General features: G+C 48.3%; 2 protein-coding genes across 5 annotated transcripts in view; one reads left to right on the top strand and one right to left on the bottom strand.

Moving 5' to 3' along the window:
* Positions 1 to 537: 537 nt before the first annotated feature.
* On the bottom strand, positions 538 to 24771 carry LOC142589826 (leukocyte receptor cluster member 8). 3 transcript variants are annotated; one of them, XM_075701416.1, is made up of 14 exons: positions 24499 to 24771; positions 18616 to 18840; positions 17692 to 17752; positions 14306 to 14720; positions 13418 to 13577; positions 12652 to 12696; positions 11985 to 12128; positions 10411 to 10887; positions 9416 to 9589; positions 7826 to 8069; positions 7412 to 7615; positions 6325 to 6454; positions 5211 to 5418; positions 538 to 2604 (listed from the first exon to the last, which is right to left on the bottom strand). In XM_075701416.1, the coding sequence occupies exons 1-14, from the start codon at positions 24546 to 24548 to the stop codon at positions 2445 to 2447; spliced, it is 2697 nt and encodes an 898-aa protein (XP_075557531.1). In that variant the 5' UTR covers positions 24549 to 24771; the 3' UTR covers positions 538 to 2444. The 3 variants fall into 3 exon arrangements, with proteins under 3 accessions (XP_075557531.1, XP_075557530.1, XP_075557532.1); XM_075701415.1 differs by having other exon boundaries at positions 9416 to 9592; positions 24499 to 24770; XM_075701417.1 differs by lacking the exon at positions 24499 to 24771 and adding an exon at positions 22983 to 23084 and having other exon boundaries at positions 9416 to 9592.
* Pka-R1 (protein kinase, cAMP-dependent, regulatory subunit type 1) overlaps positions 23188 to 24863 on the top strand; it is a 28548-nt gene continuing 26872 nt past the window's right edge. The window contains exon 1 of one of the 2 annotated variants that reach the window (XM_075701425.1): positions 23188 to 23370. In XM_075701425.1, the coding sequence (XP_075557540.1) occupies positions 23269 to 23370 (102 nt within the window). In that variant the 5' untranslated portion in view covers positions 23188 to 23268. Of the gene's footprint in view, positions 23371 to 23850; positions 24019 to 24863 lie in introns of those variants that run through there. The other variant, XM_075701426.1, reaches the window with a different exon arrangement.

The following is a 24863-nucleotide window of genomic DNA, read 5'->3' as shown; positions in this document are numbered from 1 at the left end:
GAGCGCAGTGACATGTTTCTGCCCACGTACTGCTTGCGCTCGCAACCAAAACATAGTACAACACATACTGGATGCACAAAGGTACACACAGCACTTGGTTCAATGCAACAATACGTCCACTAGCTGTAGTTGCAACGTTCGATGTAGTGATTACCGTAGAATATGCGTCACAGATAAAAAACTGCACTGCAAGACACGTGGGGCGAGACTCCTATGGCAGCACTTCAAAAATGTGTTGCCTGCCAAGTATTGACTGGAATCTAGTTGAAGCAAAGGGAGTGATGGCAATGAGGCCCACCGCTTGGCAACATTTCATTCTCTTATTTGCAGTAATTATGAACTGATTTGAAGCATACTCCAAATAAATTGCTCCCTAGGCAGCACTACAACTTTCCATGTGACAACTAAAATTTCTAATACATACTGGCGAGAGGCCCCTGAATACATAGAGCCTGAAAAAAAGACACTTCAAATACAGCACATGCGGCAGTTCCCCCTAATGCAGCAAAGAGAAGCAACAGACCTTCAATAATGAAATCACTTCGACCAAATAGACAAATTTGTTTTTTTATTATTTACATTATGTACACATTTACATATAGGGTGTTTTTTACTCTGCTACTTACACATTTACATAATTTAGGTACAGAATGAGCACATTGCATCTCTTCCTTGGAAAGTGGTAGATGTAGTAATGTCCTTGATGTGCAGAACTTATGCACACACAACCAGTGACAAGCACTGGTTGAAAAAAAACTGGGCAGGCATATTGTGAAATGTCTCAAGCACCGGCTTTCGTATCACATAGGTGCCACAAGACTTGTTACCTTTGTGGTTATCTTCGTTCCTGGAATGCAGGGCTCGGGATCTTGCTGGCGCCATGATGGCAGTTTTCTTCGTTTCCCGAAGTAGACGGACTCCATCTGGAAAATCTGCGCAAAGAGCAGCCTGGTGACAATCGGTGCTTCAGCAACACGGTTGACCCAGCTTGAACCCGAGGCTTGACGCGGCTTGGGAGGAGCCAGGGAGCCATTGCTTTGGCCAGCTGAGAGACTTCTAGAAGCCCTTTATCTTAGAAAGACGTCTTCCGATTCACGACGTTGACTGCGCAGTGTTCGGCACTGCTGTGCTGATTTTCAACAGTGCACAGACAACTGCAATCATTAAGATGAAAGCGGGAGGTCTTGGGAACTTGGCAGCTGATACACCCCAAAGATACTGGGCGCACTGTTTAGCTACGACATTCAGCATGGTGTGCATGTGCTGCATTGAATGTTTGCACAAGTTGAAATGTGAGAAAAGCTAGCTAGCCTGGCCTTTGTCTTGCCAGGTCAGGTGCAGCCGAGCTGCTTCTGTTGCAATTACACTTGTTCTTGTGCAAATGAGCTTTGAAGCATGACATGTAAGGCGTGGCAAAGAATTTCGGACTGCCAACTTGGCGGCTGCCAGCCACTACGTCAACGGTCCCAAGCGATATTAAAGTAGCCAATAAAATCTCGGGAACCGGCTGTAGACCTAGCCTAGGCCGCTGGCAATGGCTCGGCTGGCTGCACCAGGTCATCGTTGACGACTTGCTGGAGCCTGCTGCAGCTGATGAGTTGATTTATGAGATTCCAGGACTGGCCCGGCAGTCGAAAGGCATTACCCATTGCTGATGACTTGAACGTCGACCGGAGAAAATGACGCCGGTCGGAGCTGGAACAGGTGAAGAGCAGTGGACCCGGTGCCGCGCTCCTCGGGTATTATTTAGGCCCCTTCCAGGGGCGGAGCGACATTTTCCTCTAGGCAGTAGTCGAATTTTGCCCCTTCCCCAATGCCGTGACCTGGTGAGAACACCCTCGAGAGCGAGCAGCACACTGGGCCGACGAAGCAGCTCGAAAAAAAGTTCGTGAGGCACGCGTCGGAGCCGAGTGCGCAATCGAAGCCCCTGCAACTGGTCGATCGCGAAAGTAGTAGAGAATGCGCGCTTCCGATTTCGCTTCCCCTAACAGCTTCAGAACACGAAATACCCATCCTTGCTTCCCACACCCACCCCACGGCAGGAACACAACTGTCCGCAGCTGGCGAGGGAAAAGAACCCCCCCGCCTTCTCGACGTCTTCCGTCCGGGAAACCCTTTGCTCGAGCAGCCTGCCTCCCCCGATGGGGGCTCGTGCGTTGCCGACGCTCGCGAGCACAGGTGCACCGAAAGCGGGGACGGAATGCACATATTTACAGTCTGTGACGCAGTGGTCACACTCCCAGCTGAGCTTGCTTCTGGGGCTTTTCCGGAAAGAAGGACGGGACGGGAGATACACACACACACTACCCCTCCTCCTGGGCGAAGGTGGTGCTGGGGGGCAAAAGGATGTTGGCAGGAAGGGGGGGGGAGGGGAGTGAGCGAAGGGAGGAAAAGGGCGCAACCACCACTGTCGCCACGGCAACCGCAGTGTCGGCAGCCGATGCTCAGGCGGCAAGCACGGCTGCCAGGGACTCTTTGCAGTCGACGCTGGCGCCGTCCTCTGCCAGGGTCACGTTTAGCTCGGCCAGGAACGCGAGCACGTCCTCGCGGTCGGCGAAGCCCAACGTACGCTCAATATACTCTACCGGCAAAACTGGGCGGTATCTACAACAAGACAGGATGAGAGCAGTTAGCAAGAGCACCTGCAAGCAAAGCTCTAGGTTTGAGTTCACAGCGTTACCCGGCTAGCTGTCTCCATGTAAAAAAAGCTGTGAAGCAAGGTTGGCTTAGTGCGAAATCATAGCTGTGCCAGTATGATATGGAAAATATCACAACTTCATCAAAGCAACAACTGGCTATCAGAGCTCATACTACAGATGGGCGCATTACATCATTACAGGCAACATTAGCGCACACACACGCATCCAGAGCAGGTTGAAGGGTTACTCGAGTTCTATAAAACCAGTCGACATCTTCCTACTGCACGTACGGAAACAAAGCAAAGTTTAACAACCTCCTTACGAAACTGAGCATGACAGGTTCGGCACTGTTTCAGCCGACACTGGCAATCAAAATCCATAAAAGCATTCTGCCTACCATTCCAGAAGTGGCCAGAGCTACCATGACACTGGTTGTCTTAGCTTTCAACTTCCTTGGCTTCACAGCAGTCAGTACATGGAGTCAGCAGAGGGTCCTCCTTCCGAATATCAGACAATCTAGCCTATACAAGGCACTAGGCTGTAGTGTCTTGGGTATGCTGTCCATTCTAAATAGTGAAGGGGGTACATACTCACCGCAGTCGTCAGTTGAATCGGACCACTCAAACCTACAAAACCAACTGTTACGTCTGCAAGATTTTACCGAAACACTGTCCCCAACAACCCCTTTATATTGTGCGCAGTGTGCAAAAACTAAGTGCTCTTACAGTGCAAGAGTGCAACAGGCATTCAAGCTCAAAATTTTAACAGTAATGTGTTCCAAGGATAATACTACTGATAAGTTGAGCTGCATCTGCGTGGCTTTAGCATGGCAGAGAAGTTAGCAGTGCTGGCAGGGAGATGCAGGGGGACCTGGGTCACAGTCATGAAAAACCACAATATGGCCAATTTTTTTTTCTGCTGTATCCACAAGCAATGGCATCAGAACTTTAATTATTTCGATAACTAGTTCACTCCCACAGAAATTATATCACCAAAACTGGAAACTACCAATTGATTTCGTTCCGACTGCTCAAAAAATGAACAAGTTCTAATGGCGGCGTCTTCCAAACTGTGCCCTGATGTGTAGATTCATGAAAAAGGCTGCACACTATATTTAATGTTAACTTTGTAGGAAACTGCCTTACATAATGCACATGGAAAAAATTCATATAACAGATCATATTCTATAGATCAGTGAACCAATGCTTATGTGCTACATAACTCAATTTGTCATCTGCAAGTGAGTTATGGAATGCCATCTACAGGCCAGGCCGTGCAAACAAGGACGCTATAGCCCAAGCAGAATTCCTAATCCGGTGCATGCACTGAGGGCTAGAGGCATCACAGCAGACGTTAACACAAGCTTGCTTCATGACTCAAGGATGTGACAACCTTTGTGCTGTCTCGTTCGACAAAAGCACTCGTATGCACAACTCACGGCACCATGCAGCCCATCAAGTGATTGCAATGTGTTGCAAACTGTCCCCAGCAGTAACTGCTTCACACGACATGCATGCTCATTTTAACCCAATGAAAGCTACAGGCACTTCCCTGTACAGAAGCGTTGTCTTAAATGCTGGAATTGCCCACAAGAATGCACTCAATGAATTTTGGGCAGCATGCATTAACCATAAACACGCGGTGATATTAGTAAAAACTGGCAAAAATCTAGCACTTCTGAGCATACTGCGTGGCAATGATCCACAACAAAGAGCAAAGGTGTCCTCCTGAGGGCATACGCAAACCTTGAATAGTGCACTAGTTAACTAGCACTGGTTAGCAAAAAAAAAGGTGGAAAAATGCAAAATATTTGCCTGCTAATTTCGCATGGTCCTTTGAAAGCAGCAGGAAACTTAACATGTGCATGCAGTTGTGCCTTGGTGCTGGTTAGTGTGACCAAAGTGCAGTTAGCGTGCAGCAGAACACTAGAGATACGAACGCTCATTTTCCAAGAACTCTTCAATAACAAATGGCATGCTTTTGAGGAAGTAGCAGTAGCCTGCACGCATAAGCATGAACTTATTGCCAAATAGTGCCTCCCAAGGACTCCAGCACTCTGATAATTAATCAGCCAGGCCAGTCCAGATGGAGACAAAACTTTACCTCTCGTGAACGAACTTACCCCTCTTCAATGTTTCCTAGACCTCCCGGTGTTAGCTTATTTGACACTAACCATTATTCTCGCCTGCCATTTTGTACTTTCTTGTCAACAGTAGCGACATCTCATTGCTGATACCACATAAGGTGCTGGCAAAATATGCTCTCCTGTGCTGCGAGTTTGCCGCATCTCCTAGCATTACCGCACCCATTTTCACAGTGCTTCTCCAGACGACAGGGGGTAAACCCGGCAACCACTCGCACACAAAAAGCAACAGGCAAACATATGGCTGTGCTGTGCAAGAAAAACACCTCGAAACTTCAGACGAGCACTTCTTGCTGTGCGATGTCCGAGCTAAACAGGGGGGTACTTTTGTCACTGGGGTGCCCCCCCCCACCGTAGGGTCGTCATGGCAGGGTGCCTCCAGATAGAGAGAAAGGGGGGTGAAGGGTGGTGGGAACGAGAGTACTCACGCCTTGACCATGGCCTTGAGCGCATTGCGGCGCTCCCGCACCGCGAACCAATCCATGAGGTAGCCCGACATCTTGGGCGGCCGCTCATACAGCTTGAAAAACCGCGCATAGTTACCGAGGCTCCACGCGTGGCACACCTCCAGGGCGTGCTTCACCACTTCGTCGGTCTTCTCCGACGAGTTCAGGTGCGCCAGGATCGTCTTCAGCTCTGCGCGAAGGAGACCGCAGAATTATGAAAGACCGATTTCACCTCAACTCTCAAGCCCATGACCAAGTTCATCCTAGCAGTTTGTACAGGGCAGTTCAACACATGTGGGAACACAGAATTCATATTTATTAAGGGTGCGCTAGTAGCGAACTTTCAACTTCAAGGCGAATTAATCATGAAAACCGAGTGTGAATTGATTATTATTTTTATCACCCGCCAAAGGTACGGGAAAAAAAAAGCAAATGCATTGGACAGGAAATAGCATACATAAAGATTATGCCTTGTGGTCAACAAAGTTCTTTAGTACATTGTTGCTTGACATCATCGTAACCACAGTTATTTAATGTTGCCTTGAAGGAAGGATAGCTGCTTGATATGTCCAGGGAGCAGTGATCACCCTCCTGCATGCAACGATTACTTCACACACCGAAAAGAGCTACTCTGCTGGACGCCCTAATGTCTGGTACTGGAAAATCGTATGCCGACGGGTTTTTGCGTCTTAACTTTAGATGTTAGACTGGCTCGCCTGTTAGACTGGCTTTAGACTGGCTCTATGGGGCACGTGGTGGTTCTACGCAAGTGTCCGAATTATCGAGCATGTCCGAAAAATAGGCAGACTGTACAAGGAACTGCTGCAGATGATCACACACAGGTGAAGCCCTTGCCTGAAGTGGACCCTCTGGTCTACAGGTCATACAATAAATGCTTCACTGCAGTGACAGACAGTGCTTTTGCATGTCCTGGTTTCTTTCACATGCTTTTTACGTGCAGAACAAGCTGCACAAGCAGCTAAGACAGTGCTACAACAATGCAGCGCAAATTCCTACGCTGCTACCAAACTAGGCCCAAAGCAAAGGGCCTCAATGAGGTACCCACGCAGAATTCTTGAGAGTTCGGAGCTCTCACCTAACGTGTTCCTGGCGAAGACATTGTAGAGGATGCGGTACCCGAGAAACTCCAGGGCATTACCGCTGTGAAGCTCCTGGTACAGGGTCTTCAGCTGTGTCTGGCACTGGTTGAACTCCTCATGGTCACCCTTTGGTGGCAAAAGAAGAAGAAAAAGCATGCAGCCCCTTTAGCACATGCGCATAGTCCCTGGTACAACCAACATCCAATCAAACACAACTGTCTGAAAACGAGCACGCACCAAGCCACGGCACAGGTAGCGTGCCTGTTCCAACGGTGACCCAAAGAGCATTGGCTGTCCTGATGGCAACCACAGCGAGAAGCAGCACTTTGTTGGATATCTAAAATTTACTTCCAACCATAACGGCACAATGGCGAGTTTTTTCCGGCATGGCGTATGGATATATAGAAAACTACAGGGTCTAACATTTCAATGCAACATACAGGCTATGAATGGCGGTGTGCATAGTGGGGAGTGCCCGAACACATTCTCGACTACCTGAGTCCCTCCAATGTGCAACCGAAACCAAGTGCACGAGAGTTCTTGCACCCTGTTCCATCAAAATGAGGCCACACCGCAGGGAAGAAACCAAAACATTAACCTTGTGCTCAGGCCATTTCGTTGGCCATGCTTTCATTATAACAAGTATTCTAATGCTCCACATCATAATAGATTGAATCCCCGAGCGCAAGATCAGAGAAAACACAAGCTATAGTGAAGCAAACATGTCTACACTCGCAGCACGAAATACATTCTTGAAGCAACAATGCCTTACCCTCAAAACCGATCAACTTGAAAAGGCACACACCAGATGCGCATGTGAATTTTGGCCAGCTCAACTAGCTTGCAGCTGGCAAGCTGCGCCAACCTTGTGTCACCACCCCAATGACATGGCTGGTGAACTTAGTGATGTTTGTGCATCACATACAGACGTGGCAAAATCGCTTACAGGCTGTCAAAACTGACAGGAGGCCCTTTGCTGGTTTGTCAAACACATCATGCCTGCATTTCTTTCACACGAACCCACTATACCACAGCTACCAATAAATGTCAAGACGAAAAATCAAGAGAGAATAAAGTGTTCACCTTTTCAAGAGCTATGCGGGCGTGAGTCTCGTAAACCTGCACAGTAAAAGGGTCCCGCACGCACTGGACCGTTAGGTCCTGGCGGATCGACTTGAGCTGGTCGCAGGCGTAGTGGTAGTCCTGCTTCTGCAGCCACTGCTCCTTCACCATGTCCAGCGATTCCCGGAGGACCTCCACAGGACGGATGGTCGACGGGTCGGGGGCCTGAATGGACGAGACAGACCGAACAGTTGAAATAAATAATAGCAAAGCTAATTTTAAAAACCAGTTGGCTGTTCAACTCGCAATACAAGTGGCACACTTATGAAAAAGATTACAAAAACATTTGCAGCAAAATTTTTCGGAAACTACAGGGCTACAGATTTAAACCTGCATTTGACAGACGTTCCATAGATAAAAAAGGAGAGCACTCACCGAGGTCAGCCTAAGGTACTGCTTCTCGAGGTCCTGGCAGGTGCCCACAATGGGGAAGGATTCCCAGTCCAGCTCCGTCTCCCCATCGCCGGAGGAGGGCCCCAGGTTGGGGCCGGCGTTGATGGTGAGCACGAGCGAGAAGGGCCGCTTCTTCTTGCCTGCAGAGATCTCCGACTGAAAGCGCGCCGCACGCTTCTGCAGCTTCTCCGTGGTCGCCATGTCCTCCTCCACCTGAAACTGAATCCTGGAAAAGCGCAGAGAAAGAAGTAAGACAGAAGAAGGCGTCTAAGCTCAGGCCGAGGCAGTGATAACATGCACAGGCCCTAGTCAAGCACTGCACTTACAGCATGTTTGAACGGCCGTTTCGGAGTGCTCTGGGAACGTTTCAGAAGACTCCCAAGAGGGCAACTAAGCGTGAAGCCACATCACGACTACCAAGCTCCTAACACATCTTACAGGACTTGGCACTATTGGAAAGGTCTGGTACGACCAGTAGAATGTGTCAATGTTTACGAGTTATGTAGGGTTTGAGACTACGGCTATGATGTGCCATGCACATCAATGGTTATGAGGGGGCGGGGGCGCTAACCCTTGTCGCAGATACTGGGACGGCATGCCGAAGGTTCCTAGACGCCAACTCCAGAACACAAGGTGTGGCATCAGCGATCAGAACACCCAGCTGGTCTATTTCCGAAGGAATGACACCAAATGCTATCAGATAATACCAAATACTTCAGTGAAATACCTACTGCAATGATCATGATAACATTGCCAACAGCAGCAATATGGAGTTGTTTTTTTTTCCTTGCATAGATATCAATTACACGCATTTCATTTAGCTACTGAGACTTCGGATGCAGTGAGCATTTTAGCTGCAAACTTGCAGGTGAATGCTAGTTTTGTCACAGCAAAAACATCTAGATTACTTAGACATCACTGTTTCAATCACTTTTTAAAAAGTTCTTTGACTCGTTTTGCTCCTAATTTATGCTGCTTTGGAAGTTTGCTGGCTTTTATGTATTCACCACCTACGCTGGCTTCCTTTATGTCAGTTTGTTCCCCCGAATAATACTAAAATTGCTTATCTGCTTATGAGTAAAACGAGCAGGATGAACTTACAGAACGAATTAGTATGAATTTACATAATTATTGCGGTACAGCAAGCTTGCTCTTTACCTATGCGAGGTTAATCATAGGCAGAATACATTTTGACCCCAAACAATTTGAAACAATCTGGTATCTAGCCATGTGTCTACTGAAATGGCACGAGTTGTCTGCATTTTGCTGCTCTTGCAAAAATGAAGCAGTCTCACTTTCTTAAGGATTAATTATGATTAGTCTATAATAAATGTGGTTGCACGTCCAAATAAACTTCAGAAAATGTACGAGACTAGTTTCATTAAGTTTAAGAAAAAAAAAATATATAGACATGTCCCCACTGGCAGCTCCTTGCAAATCAGCCGCATCTACGCGGCAGTCCCGATCCCTACTTTCCGACTTCACTCAAACCAGCCCCGCGCTCAAATTGACAAGCAAGAAAGCCTGCCAGCAAGGTTCGCTTAAACGACGGAACTGCTGAACAGGGCTCACATTTGCTGCTGCTGCTGCTTCTTCTGCTTCTTGTTGGCCTTGCGGCCACCCTGGCCAGACTTCTTGTTTTTCCCACCGCCATTGTTTCCCCCGTGGCTGTAGGAAGATACGCTCGAGTTGAGAACCTTCTTGGACGAACGAGTTACCTCTGGGCTGGGGCTCGACTCCATGGAGCTGCTGCGCCAGAGACAGACGTACACGTAGAGTGGTGTGAAAGAAATGCAAGAATTCAAATAAACAGTGCCACACGATTTCTGCTATCACTACCGCGACGCTTCAGAACGCGTTAAATCGCAGCGTTCACCCCACACAAAGGCAGATTTATGTGTGTGTCACAGCACCCAGACACTGTGAGGGAAAGAATGAAGACCTACACTTTTTAATGGCTCTGAATCGTGGACTGTAAATAAGCCACCTGCATTGTTGAACGCCTTTGCTACAGGCTTACAGCTACCTCATGCACATTGGCAAAGGGCAATTACAGTAGAGCAGCGCTTTTCTTTTAACACAGAGGCATGGATTTTTGGGCAGCGAACATAGGAAGTTTCAAGTGTGCCAACGCAGCTATTCACCACGAAGTGACAATGCTACTATATAAGGCTATTACCAATGTTTCGTTTAAGACAAAGAAACAATGAGAAGAGCACGATTAGGGTGAACTAGCTTTCAAAAGGCTGATATAGTTCAGAAGCACAGGACCTTAGTGGCTACCTTGTCCATGTATCCCTTACAGAAAAGGAATCTTCACATACTGTAGATGCTACTTTGCTTTGAGAAAATTGGCTCTCCAACGGTGTAACCCAAGAGTAGCAATAAAATTGTGCTAAGGTATGGCTTTCCCCCTTTCCAACTCCTTTTGCCATGCCCACTTCGACAGGCCAAACAAAATGGCTCAAGAGCTCTATGGGACTGCAGCCAGAAACACCAAAGGCACCCATTTCCCACACAACCTCTCCAATCCAGTCTCTTGTCACCAAAGACAAACTTCTAGTTACCTCGAACGCCTCTTCTTCCGACGGTCCCTCGCCACGGCATGTGTCGGGGCGGGACTGCGCGACCGGGGAGACCACGACCTGGACCTAGACCGCGAACGAGACCGCGGAGACCTGCGCGACGACGACCCTCGACCCCAGTCGCCCCGACGACCGCCACTGCTCTTCAGCGGTATGTAACCGGGTGGCGAGTCGCCACCACTGGCCGAGGAGGAGAGCCTTCCGCCGGCACCTCCTGCGGGCGTGGTCTGCGGGGGGCCCAGCCGGCCAGCCATTAATCCACCAAGCCGCCGACCCAAGCCCGGCTTAGACGGGCTCGGCAGCTTGGAAGAACCCGTGCTGCCCAACTGCGGTAGCTGCAGTGGCAGGCCGAGCCCTGCGCCGCTGCCAACCTTATTTGCACCATCCGGGCCAGAAGCCCCGATTGCTGTACCCGCCCCAGTATTTTGCTGCTCCTGCTGCAGACGCTCACTGTGGATGCTGCGGAAAGATGCAAGGATGATCGTTTGCATACAGTGCTGAGGAAATTGAATGCATCAATTTAGGGCTAATCAATATGCACCGTTTCTAACTCATACAGGTTCATTGTTCACAATACAGCGGAAACACTGTCATAGCCTGAGCGCAGCATGCGACGTGTAGAGTTGTAATAACTTGGGCAGGGTATTACGTTTTTACTCGAATGTAGGCTGGCCCCGATTCTAAGCCGACCCCCGAAAGTCTGAAGCCAGAAAAATAAACAACTCGAATGTAGGGGGAAAAAAAATGGGGCGAGAACCGCGGCGAGAACAGCACTCACAAAATGAAAACAGAATTTATTTAAAATGAACAAGCCGAGCTCATTCCAAGTCACCATCGCTGCTGTGGTCTGGTAAATGCCATCCTCGTTGCTGCACGCGCACACAGAAAGCATCTCCCGTTGTCCCATCCAACAGGGACGTTTGTCACATCGATGCTGAAGTTGCTCAAGGCTTAAACGTTTGACTATGTGTCTGCGGCTAGCACTTTTCGTTTGAAAGCGGCAGTATAGTGGATTTGCCTGTTCATTGCCGTTACGATAACGCAACGGTCAAAACAAAACAGGCCAAAATGGCGACATCACTTGTGTACTACAGTTGGCTACTGGCGCGGCTAGTAGCAGCTACGATACTGACTTTTCTAGATGGTGCTAGCTATGCACCATATTTATTTGTTTTAATTAAAAACTGGTGAGTTCTTTTACCATCCTTGAATCAAAGCCGACCCTAGAGTTTGGTAAATGATTATTTGAAAAAGAGAGCAAAAAAAAACAACCTATAGGCCTATATTCGAATGAATACGGTAGCTATCCACTTGATAGTATTAGGTGCCGTAGAGATAGTATTGCGTCCTAATTATATTTCCTAGAAGTCGGCTGCCACACTAATAAGCCCACTACGACAGTGTGCACACTGCACTGTGAGCAGTGAACATGCACGGGTTCCGCAACAGTTAACATTCCCGACTTGGTCAATTACTAATAGTTCGCTTTTTGTGCTACCCGATGCTACCACGCTAACCAACCAGATGATCGTTCGTCAAACTCTCGGTTATCTCACCTGGGCAGTGGTTCCTTGTCCCAGTCTATGGACCACATGGCACCGTCACGGTACATCTTGGTCAGCTTGCCCTTGAGCACAATCTCCACTTGATCTCGATCCAGCTCGGACTTGCACTTGCCAAAGGCACGCATGGCATACCGCCTGCAAAAAAAAGCGGCAATGCTGCTGTCAAGCCACGTGGACGATTTGAATGCCAAGGACTGACAACATTTTGGACTCTTGCATTAAACGAACGCCTTTGGCCTTGAATCCCCAGATAAACTGGCTAGCCTCTGAGCACCCTCAAATATTTATTATAATAGCTTCTCTACGTCCAGTTTAGGTTTGGTTTCTCTGGAGGTGCAGATGTTGCAACATCATGATGTAGTTGGTGGTCCTGTGAGAGCAGGACATTGCGAAAACTTGCCCTTCGCTCCGGCTCGCTCAGTCATCTGCTCTACCAATTCACTGGACTGCTATGTGTCACTTTTCCTTTACTACAAAGCACAAAGATGGACTTGCCCTCTTCAATAATTAGAAGACATGTTTAGAAGACACCTGAAACCACCCAAACTTCCCTTATGCTTTCACTGGCTTCATTCACTTCTGGCTTTTATGTAGCAGTTCGACAGAATCCCAAGTTGTCCCCCCCGTCGCCATCACCCAGAAGCAAAGAGCCACTCACTTGAGGCTTTCAGGCCAGTCCCCACCGTGTGGAGTCAAGTTGGCCCTGGAACGAGAGAGCAGCATGCCTTAGTCCAGACAAGAGCACATGGCATCAGACGCAAGCCTAAGTGTTGCATAGCTCGCGACTCCCACTGTGCCCTACAATGTATCAGTACGCAGTTGTGGAGTGCGGCACTGTGAAATCTGGCGCCTGGACGAAAGCTTAGTACGATTTGCACAAGGCGAAAGTTCACGTTATGCACTCTGTACAATACTGTTAAGTGTCTAGCAATGACCGATGCTCTGCAAACGCTGTGGCACCATCTGCTAGGTGGAAACCTATGCATGTTTCTGCCTGTCTAGGCCTAGCAGCATCAAAATAATACAACCGATCACAATAATTACAAAACACTGCTTAACATATTTTTCTTAAGCATGAGATAAGACTGTGATGGCCTATTTTACTATTTCCTGCTGTCACAGTGAAGAGTAATGCGAACAAGTTAGAACCAAAGCGGGCAGCCTGGGCTTTTGCTTGTTGCTGCGTGATCATGGTAACTGGCGAGATCCATTCCAGTATACTTCATGCGCGCACAGTTAGCGCAGCCATTAACGGTAGTAGTATGCGAAAACTCTATTGCTGTTGACCATCATGTAAACAGGGCTCAAAGATCTAAGGCCACCTAATGCTGTTGACCATGTAAACAGGGGCTCAAAGATCTAAGGCAGGGGCCAAGTGCCCCTTTCTATGCGGTTTCTGTGCCTTTGTGCCGAGGCGAACTCACATGCAGTCCTCGAGGCGTTGAGTTGCATCGGCGGCTGACCGCTGACCGCCACCCTGTGCCATGCGCTGCTGCTGGAAGGCGTTGGCACGAGAACCACCCCGCCCGCCAAACTTGCCTCGCTTGGGAAGGCTGAACCGGACGCCACCTGCACCAGGTGCCTCTGGAACAGAGACAGTGTGGAAACGCAGTGAAAATGATGAACACTAACAAGATAAGCACAACAGCGATAGGTGGCGTTTTTATAACTGGTCGATCTGGAGTGGCCCCTGAAATCCTGGAGCGAGCGCTCAGACTTCAATTCAAATCTGACAGCGGAGAGTGAAGATACTCCGCAGAAGTTCATACCAGAAGTCTGTATGCCCACATCACACAAACAGATTCCGAAACTCGTGGCAAACTTTCGTTCTGTATGTTTCCATGGCAACCAAAGTCGCCAGCGGGCACCAATGAACATGAACATTGAAGTGATGTATGCGCCTCCTATTTCTGCCCAAATTTTTGCCACAGCAGCACAGCAATTGAGAGCGATCCGGTGTGAGACGAATCAATCCGCAATGACCAGTGGAAAGCATGAACACACATCAGATCAACCAGTGAAAATCACCACTGAGGTAGCTTTAGCTGTGGGCTATACGTGTGAAAATGCAGCATATTACTATGAACGTGGCTAAGGACTTAGTTTTTCCTGCATGATGTAGAAACCACTGACACATACTGAACACGCACAGTTTCACATGCAGTGCACTCTATGGTTTTCCTTCATTATCCGTGTCAGCTTTCATTGTGTCCATCACAATTATCCCAACATAAAGTGTCATAATTCATGTGTGAGAATGTAGGAACCATGCACCCCACCGAGCCAAGACTAGTGCAAGCATCTCCACTCACGCTTTCCCTGCATGCCTGCACCAAACTGTGCTGGACCCCTGGGCCCAACCTCGCCATTGGGTGCCATCCCATTGTAGCCGTAGTAGAAGCCATAGCCAGGAGCCGGTGGGCAATAGCCTGCACTGAAGCCTGGGCCAAAGCCAGGAGCGGGGCCTGGTGCACCAAATCCCATGGGAGGCTGGTGCTGTTGCTGCTGCTGCTGCTGCTGCACCTGGGGTGAGGTGCCACTCGAAGGCGCTTCAGAGGCAGCGCCCTCCTTCTCGGAAGGGACCTGCTCACCAGGAGGGGGTGGCGGCGCCCCCGAAGCGACAGATGGGCCGGACTTGGGGGAACCGCTGTTGGCGGCTGCCCCGCCTCCAGGCTGCGGGAACTGCACCGGAGCCGACGCCGGGAAGTAGCCGCCACCATACATGTTCTGAAAGGCGCCAACAGCAAGGTATTGCAGCACAGAACTGGAACAAGTTCGATGACGCAATAATGTAATCGTCAGGAATTTTTTCTACTTTTCTTTCCGCGCAGTGTGCGCGCAGTGGCATTGCTAAATTCGAACTGTAATCACAGAATCCAAAAGTCCCGCTGGTGAAAAGCTATTGTCCACAAAAAACCGGCAGCAAAGCATTTCTGGGAGGCCTTTTCCGTAACTGAATAAGAGTGCCAATCTGCTCTTGCCAATAACAAATGGTCGCAGTTTGCAAGAGCCATCTCTATGTGCACCGGGCAAAACTGAGAGCACCTTCCCACCTTTTCCTCCATAGCATGCACTGCCCTTTATGTTCAATATCTTGTTTGACACCACCTGCCAAAACAGTGCCGTTGCAAATTTGCCGGTACTTGAAGTGACTGTGGCGCACAGTTCAGTATATAGAATGTGGCAGTGAATGGGAGTTCAATGTATGCGGAGTACATTACCATACTTTTGCATGGGATTTTCAAGGGGGTTCCACAACTATTTGATTGCGATTGCTTCTAAACAGGGGAGACAGGCAAATTTGAACAGCAGCTGCGCCACACCAAACGGTGCGGATAAGAGTGGCTTCAAATGCTTTGGCAGAGCACGCAGCAACGACTACGCAGAATATTGATTGGATGAAGTCTAGTCTAATTGGCCATGAAAGAAACTGGAAGCCACGTCTGTACCTGGAGTCCCTTGAGATACAACCAACAGGATGCACGCTCATTCGAACTGAAGGAACCCTCCCACCGTCTTATGCGCTGTGCTTTGCGCCATATGCTTAAACCTATTTGAACAGGCACTTCAACCTTTTCTGCCCCACTGTGAACAAGGTTTCCGTATGGAAGCTGAAATGCCTTGTCTTTTAATGAGTTTTACTTGGTCAGTGTACATCTTCCTTTGTCAGACAATAATAAGACCAGCGACAGTTTGATATATCTGGGATGGACTGTATAAGTGAGGGAAAAACACATCCTTACATTAATCACACTCTTTTCTAATGGCCATAAAGAACAGGGACTCCTAGAGCCCCAAAAAAGCGACAGCCAGTGAAAGAGGCCCATCAAGATAAGGGACAAATAATTTTGTTTAAAGGGCCCCTGAAACGGTTCGGACAAATTTTGTAGACGCGTAGGGTACAGCTTAAGTAGAACATTCGCACCCCAATTTAAGTGAAGCGTTACGTATTAATGGAGCTACAAGCGATTAGAAGCTACCCTCCTCCCTAGCCATGCTTTCCCTCCTCAACTCGTTCGCCGAGCGAGTGGGGCTAAGCTCCGCCTTCACTGGTTCAGCGTCACGATGCGACGTCACATCGTCCACTTCCGGTTGTTTTGGAGCCCGCCCCCGCCCGCGCGAGACCGCTCCGCTAGCCGCTTGGCCGTCGACCCCAAGCGAGAGCTATCGAAGCAGCGTGCGTTGCGAGCATTCTGTCGTAGCGCCGAACGTGTCTTGTATTCCGGTAACCACAGGCAAGCTGGTCATTTCGGCAAATGACTGTAGGCATAAACTCCAGCTGATGAAGGAACATTAGCGTAGACGTACGTGAGCGGCCTGATCGGTCTGCACGGTCCATACACTTGTTGGTGCAGCGCTTAACCAGCCAAACAAAGCGCAAATATTGCTCTAACCAAGTGTAAAACATTTTAAACATTTATAAAAACAACGTGTTCATGATTACACTCCTGCGAAAAATACACACCAGCAGCAAAGAAGAATACACTTCGTTGCTGCTACTGTGTATGGTTGAGCTCTGTGCCACCAGGTGGCTGCACCGTGCAGACCATTCGCATTTGCCCTTCTGCTCATCTCATGGCTCATCCCGTTACGGCAAAGTCAAGCGGCCAGACTCTGTCCCCTTGCGCTTGCGTTTTCCCTAATACCGGACTCGGGAAACGCTATTGCGTTAGTAATCTTCCGGTGTGAAGTGACGGCCACAAACGCGCAAATCCTGGCACCGATCGGATAGCGGCAGTCCGATGCGCAGCAGCCAGTTCGCTCGTACGCTGCCTTGCAGAGGGACACGATGTCGCAGCTTGACATATTGCCAGTCGCTACGTTTGCAGTCCACAAGGCAACAAAGTCGAATTATAGTGCTCGCGAAATGACTGAGACCGACTCTGACCGCGGAGCTCTCTTCAAAATGGAGTACGTTGTAACACAAGCAGACGACACATGCTGTGTGCCGGAAGTGCTTAAGTGTACTGAAAAATTATTCTTGTGCATTCTCTTTATGTTACTTTCTTTTCATAAAAACAAATTAACTAACATTCCAACTATTACGAAGATCGTTTGTTTACCGTAAAGTTGGAAAAATTATCGATCACGCGCCCTTGTCAGCCAATCGGATAGCTCGCCCCACTGACGTCGTATGGGTGATTTCGGTCATATGGGTAGGGGCGGCTTAAAATTCCGCCGAGCAGTGCGCTGCGATCGGCAGCGATGTGCATATTTAAAACCTTATAATAAATTACAGGCTTTACGCGGAGCACTTAGATGTGTCAATTAATGATCAGAAGGACCTACTCTAACGACTCAATACGTTTGTAGAAAATCGTCAAAAGCATTTCAGGGTCCCTTTAAGGACACACGCATACATAGATTTTCTTACAGTACACTACCTAGAGAGAAATCTGAAGCCACAGTTTACGAGTTCCTTAACCGATGTTGTGCCACCATGGGAATACAGTACCACCGAGGTAGTTACCAGTATGAATTAATTGGGTCTGCTTACTACACTTTTTTTTCCCACATCACACAAATTCGATCAGGAAAGAGCGTTTACGCTTGCCGTAAGGGACTTCAACTACAGAAGTAGTTACTGCAAGAGCTTTATTTTTCTGTAGTCACTGTAACCGCACAATGTCTGTGCGCTGCTACTAAGGTAGAGGTAAGCTTCTGCATACAGCAAGCACAATGCGAACTGAACACTCACATAATGGGGGTAGAAGCCGTAGCCGGCACCTCCGGGCCCTTGAGGCGGATAGCCATTGTACCTGCGCAAAAAGGTCAATTCCGTAAACTTGAGAGACATAAGTATAGGCAAAGGCAAGCACCATAAATGTCGTGATGTCATGTGAAATTATGGTCCCTACAAACGACTGAGTGCACAGCTACGAATCTGTGTACTTTCAAACAGCGAAAGGAGCTGCCAACACAAAAGCTTCGACAAGTTGAAGCCACTGAATAGTAATAATAATAAAAAAAGTAAAGGCTTGCGTGACTGGTACTATCAAAAAAGCGAACATCACCTAAGAAGAAAACTGTTGCACAACATATAAGGCAAGGGGGCTCTAATCGATGCAAACCTGCACTGATGCTTCCTGAATTCACTGAATCCATCTAACTTTTCTAGTGTGTAGTGCAGAAACAGCAGCGCTGGCGTGAGTCCTCCACTGTTCATTGTTTTTAAAGTTCCTGTGCTAAAGACGGGAAAAAGATGTCGTACCAACACGGCTGACACAACACCTGCGTCAGTTGCGCTTCTAAAGATGCCATACTACCCCCAATGTGCAAATCAAATGTTCGTGCATTCTGCCCGAAAACTTATTTTTCGTTATAAGAGCCCAGTGACAAGAATCAACTTGCCTAAAACGTATTATACTGCCTCCAATGTCTTTCTTGAAGGTGTAATCACTTTGTAAGCTCGCCGCAGTTATGTCCCAAATTGAAGCAACCTCAGCACTAACCACCTAATGTGCCAGATGGTGGCACAAGGTCGAATTCAAAACTACATTAGCGGTCCACAAGTTTAATTCAAGGAGGGTGAAAGAACGAGGACGGAACAAATATGACTACATCCCTGCCAGCATACCCTGACCAAAGAACCAGCAAAATAAGCAAAGCCACGGTGACACACCCCATGTAGCCGGGATACATGCATCCCTGTTGCTGCTGCTGCTGGCCTGGCCAGTAGGGGTAGCCGAAGCCTGCACCATAGCCAGGAGCAGCCATCTGTTCAGCGCCAGCTGTAGTCTTGCCGTTGGTGGTCTGCACCTTCTCGAGGGCTTTGCGCGCGTTCTCCCAAGCTTGGCTTGGGTCCACGGGCACGCCAGCCTCCATCTCTTTGCTGCTTTCCGGTTTACTGCGCACCCAAACGAGTCTCGGATCAGCACTCTCACGGACATAGGTTTGTCCCTAACTATGGCTTTCTTTTTTAACCTACACTTAATGCAGGGCCGAGGCAACGACACTGTACTGCACTTAGCCGACTGGATCGTAGCCAATCAGACCAGCCTGCTCAGACAACATGTTTGCAATGCCTGCCTGTTGCTTGCTACTTACACACACATCTGGTACGAAGAAACTGTTTCGCATAGGTGAACAGAACAATACTTTTGCACCTGTCACAGAAAATTTAGAGAAAAGAAAAACACTATTTTGTCTTTCTAGCTGCAAATCTTAAACAAGAAGTCTACTTGGTATTTTCAAATTCCTTGAATGCTTTTATGAGAATTCCCTGGCAGTCTATGATCTTGCTGTGTTGGGGTGGTGTAGTGGCTTTCGCGTTGCGCTGCTTAGCTTGAGGGTGCGGGACCAAATCTAGGCCGCCACCGCCTTATTTAGATGAAAGTGAAAAAAAAAAAAAAAAAAAAAGAAAACCCGTGGGCTGCACAATGGGTGCATGTTAAAGAACCTCAGGTGGCCAAAATTAATCTGGTCTCCCTGAATATGACAAGCCTGCCATTCATATCTATTCGGCACATAAAACCCATGAATTTAATTTCACTTGTGGTAGTCTACGATCCACGCAGTTGAAGCGCAAGGAACAAATGGCATAGTTTCCAACAAAAATTACCGCAGGGAACTCCTATGCTAGTATGCTAGGATATAATTAGCTATCTGAAGCTTTGCATAATTTATTATTTGTCAAACAGTTTCAAATAGCCCCACAGCGATTCGGGAAAGACTGAAAGGTGTTGGTGAAATACTGAGAAAGAAGTCCGTGGTAGAATCGAGACTCTAGTAGACCAGAAGGCGTACCCGATTCAACTCTTTATGAAGAAACACAGCATGACTGACTGTACGATGAAGAGAAAATTGCTGTGTAATTATGATAGCTCGTAAAATGCTATGAACAGAAATTCTGCCACCTTGACTTACTTTCAACGAAGCCTCCAGAACCTTATAAAATCATGCAAATTTCACATATTTATTCACTACAATTCGTAACATGACGGGGTACACACACCGTGAACAAGCAATCTGCTCTTCATAGCAGCAGTAAGACGGTATCAGTGCCACAAACGTGTGACGGAGACCAAAGTTCCTGCTGGTGTTATACGCTGGTTCTACAAGTTGGTACAGCTGCTTGGGATAGGCTCATAATAATTGACGGGCCTGATAGATTATGCTCTGAAAAACTGGGCAGCGACTGCACACATTTTTCAAAACTTGTTCTGCCTTGCACTGGACGCATAAGCTTTGTAGCTTTTTCCTGCTATTGGGACAGACAAGTTTTCGAGAAATAAAATGCAAGCAACTTATTATTGTTCAGTGACAAAATACACCCCAAAAGGTGCAAGTATTAATAGTGTAGGCATTCTCACTATGAAGAGACTTGCTAGACGATATGATTGCCATCCCCAGTCACACACTTGTTTCTCTGGCTCGGCAACTGTTTCCTCTGGCAATACGCAAACTGCGTTTATTATTTACTCTGTCGATCGTTGGATACGAGAAGTTGATCTTTGCGTCACTGCCGGTTGTTGGGCTAGATGGTTTGTACTTATTGTGGTGCGACAGGATGTGAAACAATCTGAAGACCAGGGCAGCATTTCTGCACTGGTCCTCGCATTATTTCCCATGCTGCTGCACAATAATTGAGCTTTGTTGCTGTGCTAATCTTGTATTGCACAACCACTGCATAACTGAAAATCTGAAACCATAAAGTGGGGCAAAATAATGCAACAATTCTATTCCAATTCCCGCTTCACCAGTAGCCCGTGCGCAGCTGCACCTACTTTGTCACCAGTACCAGTTAGACACGAGCAGTAGGTGATAATGTAGTAGTGACATATGAAACGAATTGCTGCATAACCTACACGTATGCTTGCGCCTGCAGGCCTTGTATTTGCTGCACCTCGTAGGTAATGGCTGTTTAAACCCACAAGATGCATGCCCACTTGGCTCAACTTTACGCCTTGGTAAGCATAGTTTCGTATTTCTGGGAGGCAACCAGAGCACCGACATTTGTGTGGAAAATGAACGACAGCTTTAGAATAGTATTTGTTGCCTTACGTACATTAAACGCAAGCACCTCTGTGGGATGTCTTGGTGCATCCCTTCAAGACCTTTAGTTTAACATATGGAAATGCAAACACAGAGGAGGTTTATTGACAGTGATGTTAGACTAATTTTGCTCAATGAGAAAATGCAGCAGCTATGGAACCTTCCACTTCCAGTGACCGAGCGTGATGCAACGGTATGCGATGACAAGCTCTGCAATCGCCGGCAGAAATCTTGACGTAATTTGTGCAGGGTTCATCCGCAGCTTCTTGCTCTGATTTCTCCGAGGGTTCGTGGTCATAATCATGTGTGATTGCAGTCCCAAAAAATGTTCCCTTTTCGGGCATCATATTATAGACACCAGCGGTAGCACCATATTACTCCATCTTTGGTAAACATTTCTTAGTTAACAACATCGGTGAAATCGCACTTGAGGAACTGTTTCTAAAAGTGTCCTTCGCCAACAAGTGGTGTCCGCTGCTGCTCTTGCTAGCACGAAGAACAATGCTGCTTTAGGCCCGCGTGAGTTAATGTTCAGAGTAAAGAAATAAGTGCTTGTTGACCTTCTCTCAAGGAGAGAAATCGCCATGATTTGGTGCAGACTCCGCTTATTTGCCATTGGAGATGAGTTTCCACTAACCATGCTGCCAACCTCTTCGTCGTAGAAGCTTCAACATATCTTAGAAACTCGCAAACATGCAACAACAGAGACCTGCAGCTTGTTGCACAAATTGACGGCTACAGATGAGTTTTTCACTGCGTGCTTTATCTGTTGTGTGCCGTCTGCCACAAGTACCAGACGACATGCGTCGCTGAGAACCATTGTACTGAGCACAGCGCCACTTTTCCGTCATGATGTGGAGAAGTTGCGAACTAAGCTCCAGAAGGGTTGGTCATGTATCTCTTTCTCCATGGGTCAGTCGGCACACCTACTCCTCTAGCCATCATAATCCTGTTGTTGCTAAGCGGACATGTCTCATTAGACCTACAGGTGCTGGAATTGCCGAACAATCTCGCAAAACTGGAGGCGCTATGTGCTCATAAACAAAGTTTCAGGCAAGTTTAGAGAAAGCAAATGCTCATTTCGATATTTCCTGGCGAATGAGAACGTAGTCATCACAAGAATTCACGCAGCAGTGGGAGCCATGGGTGGCACCATGTTGGACAACACTATTTCTAAGCGTGCATAAACATTACACATGTGTGCTCGCACTGCACTTCGATGTGTACCATCTGTCCTGCACCATCTGTGCATGCGTGAGGCACGAGCTTTCGCACACCGGCATGCATATGTGCAGTTTGGCCTTTTATACTGTGCCTGGTGTTGCAAACAGCAGGAGAACCCACAAGACTCCTGGCTTCTCTTGGGATTCAATGGTGGCTCAAGATGGCTTGCTACTGCCTACATGGTTTTTGTGTCACATTTAGTTCTGAGCCCCTCTGTTGCAACACTTGAGAATGGGCTCTGCAATAGCTTTGACTGCTTGTTAAAAAAGCTTCTCTGCACATTTTTAAAGGTTTAACAAATCATGTATGATATTTGCAAGGACTACTTCCCATGTCTGATCTTGACAGATACGTGCAGGGAAACATAAAACTGTTTGTAAAAAGCAAAGACAATAGTTCTACATAGAAGAATTGTGCGCAAATGGTGGGGAAAATATTTCGCCATGCCAACTACGAGGTACGCCTTAGTATAAGGCAATGTATTGGTTCTGATAGTGTGGCTTCTCTGAAATTGTGCCAGGATCTCACCAAAGTGGCATTTCGAAGAAGAGTCGTACATAGATTCCACCATGCTTAGACGCAAGCGCAGCAAGTGCCTCGACCACTACAACGAGCCTAGAGGTTTGCGCACCACTGCCCTTGCTTCTTTACACAGGCCTTCCATGCGCTGCAACAATCGTCTTGGCTACCAGTACCAGCTTCACGCATTCGTGCTCTCGGTGCCAACTTCGAAAGCACGCATTAGCATAGCAAAAGCTTCGCACGACTCACCAATCCTAGCCAGAAAGCGCGTCCCCTCCCCGCACTTCGAAGGCGCCAGCAAAATTGTCTTTCACACGTAACCCGTCGCTCGCAAAGATAAGCACTCGTACTGCACGTCTCTGACAAGAGAACGGGGGAGGTGGCACGCCAAGATTAAGAGGCCTGTCCCGCGTCTCGCAACGTGACGTATAGAGACGGCCTCTTATCGGGCGCGGCCAGACCTGTCGCGAAGCAGCGTCGTGAACGTGCACATCAGTTGTTCGCCCTGGCAATGTGACTGAAAGGCGCCCCCGACATGGCAGACGATACTTCGAAGCCCGACGAACTGTCGAAGCAGGCGCGGAGGCCGGACCTCCGGCTTCAGATGCCAGCTACCCCGCGCTCTTCCGCATCGAAAGTGAGTACATACGCCGATTGTGTTTGGCGGAGGGACGGGGGGGGGGGGGGGGGGGGGCTAGCCCCGGAAGAAGCGACATTTTCCAGGTGCGTTTAGCGTGCTAGTACGGTGTATTCATCCGTAACGACTCGAGCGACGTGCTTCAACTCCGATTTACGCCTCTTCCCGTGTCCCTCATAACGAACTCCACAGAGAATGACAAAAACAAGGCAACTGCCAAGTCTCCCAAAAGTCGGGGCTTTTCGAAGGCGATCGCGTGTTTCTGCCGCCGACAACAAACCGATGGCTAACAAAAATCACAGGTGCGAAACAACAAAGCGGGCGGCATTTTCACTTTTTTTTTTCTTTGCGTGGTGACACTACAGCAGTAGCGGTAGCTAGTCTTGCAGACAATGCCAAGACTGCTTCCCCCCCCCCTCCCAACCTTTATTGCTTTCGAAGACGAAGCTGGACAAAGCGTGTCAAGCAAGCCCTTGTACGGTGCTTCAGTCCAGCCAACGCCCGCTCGGAGCTAGCTAACGAGTTGGCACCACTAATGACAACTAAGCAGCGAGTAACGTCGAAGGGAGTGAAGCATTGGCTCTCCATCAAGGCGAACTCTCCAAGTTGACCGAGTGGCTTGTACAGAGGCGCCCCACGGAGAGTCAGGTAAGAGCAACAAAAGACGGCTAGGCGATGTAGCAAGCATACGTAGGGTTGTTTCCAAAAAAATGCTGGCGCGCCGCTCGGAAAACGTAGCGCGGTCGTAGCGCAGAGCATTCACACTCGCATCCACGCGCTGACATTCAAGCGCGAAATGTACAGGAAGAAAAAAAAAATCCTTAACCGAGGCGCAAGACGTAGCTTCACAACAAAACTGCGGCAGTCAATTATCAATACGCCGCTGCGTCTTCGGACTGGCAGCGGTGAGCCGAATCGGCAGAAGCAACAACAACACAAAACTGTCTGCGACACGACCCCGGTAGGCCAGCAGTCCCACGTTTAGGTTTAGGCCTATCTTCACCGACCGAGTTCACAGCACACGTTACGTCAGGCGAATAGCATTTTACTCGAATTAGCGTCCCGCGGACAGCGAACGTTAAGTGAATACTTCAGTGACTAGAAACAACTTGTCTGAAATGCACTTACTCCCAGGGAATAGCGGTCGGTGCTTGCTCGAACGCTTGCACAGCGGCCATCAGGGATGCGACGACGACGCTTTTCTGAAAGACCTAGCCTGAGAAAACATTAAACATGGGCAAACGAGAATGCGAACACCAAGAGCTAAATTAAACCCGACAACAAGACACCCCAAATTAAACGCGATTTTTGATCCTAGAAAAAGCACGAACGTTGACTCATTCGCAAGAAGCACATATCACCACAGATCGCGAGGCGATTATCGACGCATGCGCAGTCCTTCTTTTCGCGCATGCAAGCTCGCGCATCCGCTACAGGAAATAAGTCCGCCACTTGGCGCTCTTTCGCACTAAAATAAAAATGATACCGACACG

Source organism: Dermacentor variabilis, chromosome 8 (assembly GCF_050947875.1).
Source record: "Dermacentor variabilis isolate Ectoservices chromosome 8, ASM5094787v1, whole genome shotgun sequence".
Lineage (NCBI taxonomy): Eukaryota > Metazoa > Arthropoda > Arachnida > Ixodida > Ixodidae > Dermacentor > Dermacentor variabilis.
Note: the sequence above shows the minus strand (reverse complement) of the source record. Positions and strands in the feature narration are given on the sequence as shown.

What these genes read in the sequence shown, in the direction of transcription:
- LOC142589826 (XM_075701415.1), bottom strand. Translation starts at nt 24,548, where the DNA reads ATGGCCGCTGTGCAAGCGTTCGAGCAAGCACCGACCGCTATTCCCTGG. An exon ending in ATGTATCCCGGCTACATGGG is followed by an intron (nt 17,753 to 18,615) that starts GTGTGTCACCGT and finishes CTTTTTGCGCAG; the next exon opens with GTACAATGGCTATCCGCCTC. An exon ending in CAACGCCTCGAGGACTGCAT is followed by an intron (nt 12,697 to 13,417) that starts GTGAGTTCGCCT and finishes CTCTCGTTCCAG; the next exon opens with GGCCAACTTGACTCCACACG.